Here is a 7606-nt window from a genome sequence, read left to right on the forward strand (position 1 = left end):
TAATTAATCATAATAAAAACAACCAACAAATATACAAAATACAAATGTTTATAACCTATATATAAATCACAAGTAAATCATAAATATTATTACAAATAAAAAATACATGTATATATGGATACACAAATCAAAATTTAGTTACTATTAAAACTGTACCACCGTTGTTCCGCATAAACCTTAAAAAGAAATCATGCACCTTATCCAATTATCTTATTTTTCAGCTTTCTTTTAATTTTACTTTTGTGGACAAAACATTTACTAAGATCGAAATGAATGAAATTGATAGGTCAGTGCTCTAATCTCATGTCACTATACCTCACCATGTTGGTTCAAATTTAAATACAAAGTGGTCTAAACCCACTAGAGTAGTTGAAATATAGCATAACCTAGTTTTTCCATCCAATTTTATCCATGTATAAAACAATTATCTTTAAACCATTGTACGCCTTAAACTTTTTTTAATTTTTTTTTACGCCTTAAACGATTGTTCAGTATCATGAAAATGCGACTGGAAGGAGAAAGATATTTTGGGCATGAAAATGCTTTTATTTTTCTTAGCAAATGTTATGTCAATGTATAAAAAACGCTTTGCGAAAGAAAAAAAACATGTAGGCCAACATCTTACTTCCACTAACATTATTCCAAAGTTATAAAATAATAAGAATTTTTCTCTTGTCCAATCAAAATATGCATATCAACACATTACTCTCTCTTATTCGTGGAATCTAATTATTCATTTTTCGAAAAATAGAATAGCTAAAAAAGGAAGAAACAAAAGCTCATTTTCGACATAATTAATTAAGTCGTCTTTCTCCCTCTCTGAATCAACGAATACTACTTGAATTATAGATCCTACATTCTTCTTTAAAGACTAACTTATATAGTCTATCTTCTATCAACAAACAACAAAAGAAGACTCATCCAGATATGTTTTGAGTTAAACTTTTGAAACGAAAAAGAAATACATGTCAAATCTCTTTAGATCTTACATATCCTCTATATATAAGCATATTTCTTCAATTACACATTATTTTAAAGTTTAGTTATAAATCTAAAATATGAATGGACAAACACTTTTCAGTTGTCCATTAATCGATCTTCTCACTTCGACTAAAATCGGTGGTTTTCTCTTATTAGCAATTAATCAACGTATATGTAGGTTAAATTATACGTCAACCGACATCTAACATAACTTTTTCATCTGTATATCAATCTATCTAAAAGTCCCACCAAACGTAGGAGTCCAGAAATCTACTGTAGTATCCTGCGTCACTGGAAATATGCTCGAAACTGGCACTAAGCATAAACCTCGACTTCTAAGATCTGGTTCTTCTGAAACTTCTAGTTCTTTGTGATGATGACTCATCTGCATCATTATTTAAAAACAAAAGACAAAAGATAAGTTTCAAATAAACTTTTTATTTAATTGCAAAGCGTCTGGCTACATTGTTTCGGAATGATGTTTGTCAAATCTTGAAGATTAAGCAACCATTAAATATAGACATGTAATAAAGAACACGAACGAGAGCCGTGCGTTAATTCAATTGTATAATAATAACAGTATAATCTTTTAATAATGTACATAAAATTATATGATAAGCAAAAAAAACTACCTGTTGATGCTGTAAAGATGCTCCACTTTTCATATATGGGTTACTCAGAGCCTGAATTATAATCATTTGCAGGTTTGTACATCAGTAGAAATACAATAACTAACTAATAATGTAGAAAAAAAAAGTTATATACTATAGAAATAAGGGATGGGCTAACTTACTGAAACTTGTTGGTGTAAGAACTTAATGTATTCAATGGCTTCAGAGAGCACTGAGGCTGCGTCAGTCTGACAAAACCACATGAGATTCAGTAAAACAAAATCTAACCGTTGTATTTGATTTATCCCCAAAAGATAAGTACATAGAATAGACTTTTACATATTATATATATATATAAAACGATATATAATATTATAAGTAATAATGACAGTATAGACAAATATACTAATACACACTCATCATCTTTCTGAAAGCTAAAGCAAAACATTGCAGACAGAGTACCTTTCCGAAAGGTGAAACCAATTGTTGGAGCGCAGCGATTCTGTCGCCCATTTTCTCTTTCCTGACCTAATTCAGCAAAAACAAATATTTATACGAAAATTAAGGAGAAAAACTTAAGAATTATGCCAAAATTTGGGAAAGAATGTTTGTGAATTTTCTTAATTTGAAAAAAATACAACTTAGCAAGCCTGCTCGTTTCTATCAAAAAGTGTGGATTTGGGTTGTCTAAAATCAAAATTTTAGATAGAAATGATAATTTGCTCGTTTAAATTAGGGTTTTGTTTTGATTAACAAGAGATTCGTTTTTTTATTACCAAACCATGGAAGGCTTTTATTTAAATTCATTATAAAATATTAACGTGCAGAAAGATGTCTTTATAACATCCCTAAAAAGAAGCTTTTATTATTTTATGTAAAAGCAAAATATACCTTGGAAGCTGGTGACGGAGACGGTGCTTCGCTCTTGGCTCTCTTAGCCGCCGGCTGATCTGCTCCACCTTTCTTTACTTCATTGCTCCTCGAATCAGGAACCTTCGTTATACTCTACAACAACAACAAAAAAAAAGTACATATAAAGCATCCGTTTATATATAAACAAACTCGTGATATATATAGAAAACATATAGATTACCTTTTGTTTATCAAAACTCGGCGCGTGAATCTGCGGCGGCTGTAACGCCGGAAAAAAGTTCGACGACGCGTCATGATGAGTAGGACCCACGTTTCCAGCCGTTGCCGCTGGGTTCCAAAACGTTGCGTTGTTAGAGAATCGCAGAGGACTGTTTGGTTTAGGCGGCGAAGATCTTGAAAACCAAGTCGATGCCAGCTGATCATAGTTTCCGTACCCAAGATTTGGTTGCTGATGATTCCTCAACGGTTGTTGGTCGGAAGAGCCAGGCAAATTAAAACCAGCTCCTTGATGAAACATAGCCGAAGAGGAACTAGGAGTTGTTGCTGTTCCGTACAACGAGTTGTCAACAGCGAAGCCTTGACATGTTACCGTGCTACTGTCTGTACTTGAGCTCCCGTGAGGGCTGAACTGATGTTCCAAGAAAAAACCGCGGTTGCTGCTCGTCATATTTAGCTGCGGTTTGAAATCGCTATTATTGATCTGTGTATCTCGCCACAAAGCTTGGTGGTTAGAGGAATCAGATTCTTGAATGGCGTTTGCGTTTGAGGTGGCATCTAAATTGAGATTCTCTTGAAGCATCACTCCAAAGCTTGTCTCCGCTTTACTATCTCCTCTTCTTTTGTTCCCCGCAAAGAAAAAAAAAAGACACAATCTCTAAGCTTCATAAATATTATGATTTATGATATATTGAAACAAACATAAAAGAAGCAAGTTGAAAGACTCACAAGAGAGGTTGGTTCCATTGATCCATGCGGGCTTGCTAATTAGGCCCAAAGTGGACAATATCGTACTAATCGGATAATATAGAGTTGGACATGGGATTTCACAATCCCAACAATTGGTATCAGAGCCAGGTTGACAATAAATCTGCAAGAAGACCAAAATACCCTTCGAGTAGGAACGGGACCCTTCAAGGTGGTAAGGGAGGTCCGGCAGAGATTAGTCAGAAGATCCTGGAATTGTGGGAAGAACATTCTCAAAGCAACTCAAACTAACCTTGCGACTAAGGGTGTCGAATGTCGAAGATGCGACAAGGCACCGAGATGATTCGCTAGAGGAAAAATGGCACAAGGTGTGTGGTCCTTAGCTTGAGGGGGAGAATGAGAGATGTCAATCAAAGTCCCACATTGGATAATTAGACAAGGAGTGTCTAATATATAAAGAGATGTCCAACTCTAATAGTACGAGGCCTTTTGGGATGGAAACCAAAAATAAAACCATGCGGGCTTGCTAATTAGGCCCAAAGTGGACAATATCGTACTAATCGGATAATATAGAGTTGGACATGGGATTTCACAATCCCAACAAACAGGTGACTGTGAAGAAAGCCCTAAACCAATCATTTGTAGATGATGATCAGTAGCTAATGAAGAATGAAGCTTTTCGTCGAAAACATCAGAACCGCCAGATACAATTGAGCTTGCTCTCATGGAAGAAGATGTTGAGGAAGAAGAAGATACTTTCCACCAGCTTCCTGAGTTGATGAAATCATGATGATCTCCCATGGCTTTTTTTTTGGAATCACAAAGCGTTTAATATATATGTTGGTGAGATCGATGATGGATCTTTGATTTGTTGTGTCTTCTCAGATTGTGCTTCACATGAAATGATGATGATCCACACGAGAGAGATACTTATAGTTATAAAAATATGTCAATTTATAATGGATATTTTATTTTTTTCCTGGTAGGGTTTTCGTTAACTATTTGTGAAAAAACCGGTTGACATTTTTCAGGTGGCTCTCGCTGACTCTTTTACATACGTCATACCCAACTTGTAATTTTCTCGAATTTTTTTTTCCATTGCTATTACTTTAAATAATACTATTTCTATGCTAGTATTTCATTTATCTTTGGGTAAAGTTTCCTTTAAGTATTGTAGAAAGTACGTTCTGGAAGAACAATGAAAAATCAATCCCTCTTATGAAAACATGCACCGTTTTATTATTCAGAGTAAACGAATTAGCTACTTGAAACACATGAAAAACATATTGTTAGCACTTTCACAAACGACTCTATAACGAAAATTGTATCGGCATCATGAGGATTCGTAACAAACGTACACGCATCATGTTCACGATGAACATTTGTTAATTAACATTATAATAGATCTTGCTACGCCACACATGAGACTTCAGAAAATTTATATCTACTAATCTGCAATAGAATCAAACTATCTAGTATAAAAAGCTTTCCACCATATGTTTATCACTATGCCAGAAGCTTTTTACAACGACTTTCAATTCATTTACTGATAATTAGAAAACTAAAACCAAAATATCATTTCCTTTAGTATAAATTTATTGACGTTTTAACATTATGTTTCAAAATAAATATCTTATAAGAATTTCAATATAATTGTGGTATAAATATTTCATTTACATTCAGTTAAAACATATTATCAAATAGAATATGAGGAATGAAATTATGTTTTATAAGTATATAACAAGTAGTCAAGTATACTCATTCTAGGAGGATTTATAGGATTTAGGCCTGTAACCTTATATTTGTATACGAAAAGGAAAGTTCAACATGTTTATAGTGAAATGTATTACACATTTAGAAGTAACACACGAACAAATAAGAAAATACAAATTGACTTATCAACAGTGCATTGAGCTAGTGGCTTAACAAAAACAAAAACAAAAAAAAAATCATTTGTGTTTCTAATTTGATTCTCGCTGGAAAAGTATACTTTATACCATGTCTTGAGATATTAGCAACTGCTAGTTTCACGTCTAGGAAAAAAATAGAGGATGAACCAAACTTTTCCCGGTTGACAAAAACAAAAGAATACAAATTGACTTTCTTAGTATATATAAAAGCCATGAAAATGGAAGAAAGAGGTTGAAATGGTATTTGACTTATTTTAAGCAGGGCGTCACGGTCACAATCAGAGTCACAGACCACTTTGAGATATTTTTATTGTCTTGATTTGAGTTTTTGCCCCCTTTGGCTATGACCTTCACCGTTATATTTTTACGGTCACATTATGTCAACGAGTGGGCTCCACGTGGCGTGCGCGCGTGCTTTAGCATCTAGACCCCACTTATTACGTCTCAGAGTCAGAGCCCGAATGTGACACTTCTCTTCTTTTTGTTTTTTTAGGCATCTTTTCTCAATGTTAATAACACAAAATTATACTTATTAATACTAGGGGTGTCCGCGCGCGATTATTTCATTGTTATTAAGTATGATTTTTTAGATGATGTAATTATGTGATCAGTTTTTATTTTAAAATATTGTTTGTTGTTTTATTATGTTATGTAGTAATAGGCAATATGTTAATATATTATATGTTTGTTTTTCACTAATGTATTGTTGTGTATAGTAGTACTTGTTAATGGTGAAGTGACTTTCTGATGTTTCACATTTTTCACATTATTATTTTGAGATATTTTTTGCTTTTCCCATCTTTTGACTTTGAGCCGTCTACGCTTATGTATTTTGTTTACCTTTTTGGTGTGCGGTGTTTCTCACCATAACCGGAAAAAGTCACTTTCGTGCTCTTGTTTTTTCTCTCATTCTTCTTTTGTGAGATTATCTGATATTTGTTGTAGATCAGACTTATGAGTTTACAGTTGTGCATTTGTTTCTCACAGCGTTGTAGATTGTTCCGGTCAATATTGGTCATCTTCTTCTTTAGATTTTGGCTAATATTAGAAAATACATCTCATTGGATTGGGTCAAATATTAGTTATAGTTGTCTTTGATTTTGTCTTCCTCGTCATTGGCTTGCCGTTGATATTCTCTTCTCTTTTTGGTTTTCAAGATATGGTTTTTAGTGATCTGACTTATATGTTCTCTTTCATATCTCGAGAATAGCTCTACAGTTTACTAATATCGTTTCGTCTTCTTTTTTCTTTTTTTTTCATCTCGTTGTACCTTCCATCGATGTTCGTGTCTCTAGTGGCTCTACCTTTCGCCATGTTTGTCACTCCAAGTTTGGATAGTGTGTTCTTTATATGTTATGTGTTTTGAAAGGTTGTTTCTGGTCTCAAACTTGAGCTCTAATTTTTTGGTGGTTGGCTTTCATTCTTGTCCCTCAGATTATTTCTATTTTTTTCCTTCTTCCTTTGGTATAGATGTGCGGAGTTAATCTTTCGGAGCTTTGGTCCTTTCAATTCAGAGTTTGTAGTTCTTTGCTGGTATGTGCGCCTTGTAAGTGTTTGTTTAGGTTGTGAGGTGTTTCTTACCTCTTAGTTGGTGGTTGTGCTTCTGGTGTTTTAGGCATCTGTCTTTCTGCTTCGTGGTGATTTTGGTCTTCCGATGATTATTCATATGACCCACTTTTTTGGTTTTTTGCGCTGGTGATTGATCGCGCTCCTTTGTGTTCGGAGGATTTCTTTGTCTCTGGTTTTATTTTTTACTATTTTCTGATCTCTGCTTGTTTTAGCCAAAATATTCTTTGGTAAGATGAGGTCAGTTAGTCTTTTTTGTTGATCTCTTTTCAGTGCCAAACTTTTATTAAGTTAGTGTTAGTATGGTATTTTGATTTTTCTCTATGATTGTGGAAGTTATAAGTTTAGATTTTGTGTGTTTATTCTAGTTTTTCTTCTTGGTTGGTTATTTTAAGATTTTAATAGTTAAGTAAATATATAATTTGTAAATAAAAATAGAAAATATTAACAAAATAATAAAATAGAAAAATATATTTTATTTGTAGTTAAGAATAAACTAAATATTTAAAATATATTTATATTATTTTATATATGTTTTTATTTATCTTGAATTTTTGTAACTAATAAAATAGATTTTTAAATTTCATATAACTATGTTATTATGTTAGTGTGGAAAAGATTAGATAATGTACAATTAAAAAGTATTAGATCAAATTGTAATAGTCTAAAAAAAAAAAAACTTATAATATAGAGAAAGATCAGACGACACGTGTCATCAGATCTCTCTGCTACTTGTCTTAG

The 7606-nt window shown here is 33.1% G+C and overlaps 1 protein-coding gene across 2 annotated transcripts; it reads right to left on the reverse strand.

Annotated features, from left to right (window-relative positions):
- Positions 1 to 928: 928 nt before the first annotated feature.
- Positions 929 to 7264, reverse strand: LOC103859871 (transcription factor bHLH123). 2 transcript variants are annotated; one of them, XM_009137455.3, is made up of 8 exons: positions 3993 to 7264; positions 3411 to 3433; positions 2686 to 3298; positions 2484 to 2597; positions 2055 to 2120; positions 1775 to 1840; positions 1614 to 1664; positions 929 to 1366 (listed from the first exon to the last, which is right to left on the reverse strand). In XM_009137455.3, the coding sequence occupies exons 1-8, from the start codon at positions 4188 to 4190 to the stop codon at positions 1214 to 1216; spliced, it is 1284 nt and encodes a 427-aa protein (XP_009135703.1). In that variant the 5' UTR covers positions 4191 to 7264; the 3' UTR covers positions 929 to 1213. The 2 variants fall into 2 exon arrangements, with proteins under 2 accessions (XP_009135703.1, XP_009135702.1); XM_009137454.3 differs by having other exon boundaries at positions 2686 to 3301; positions 3993 to 5756.
- Between the last annotated feature and the right edge of the window lie 342 nt (positions 7265 to 7606).

This window comes from Brassica rapa, chromosome A03, assembly GCF_000309985.2.
Source record: "Brassica rapa cultivar Chiifu-401-42 chromosome A03, CAAS_Brap_v3.01, whole genome shotgun sequence".
Lineage (NCBI taxonomy): Eukaryota > Viridiplantae > Streptophyta > Magnoliopsida > Brassicales > Brassicaceae > Brassica > Brassica rapa.

Coding starts and splice junctions, on each gene's coding strand:
- LOC103859871 (XM_009137454.3), bottom strand. CDS start 4,190: ATGGGAGATCATCATGATTTCATCAACTCAGGAAGCTGGTGGAAAGTA. Junction 3,434..3,992: donor TTTCTTCACAGTCACCTGTT/TGTTGGGATTGT, acceptor CAAGCCCGCATG/GATCAATGGAACCAACCTCT. Junction 2,121..2,483: donor CTCCGTCACCAGCTTCCAAG/GTATATTTTGCT, acceptor TTGCTGAATTAG/GTCAGGAAAGAGAAAATGGG.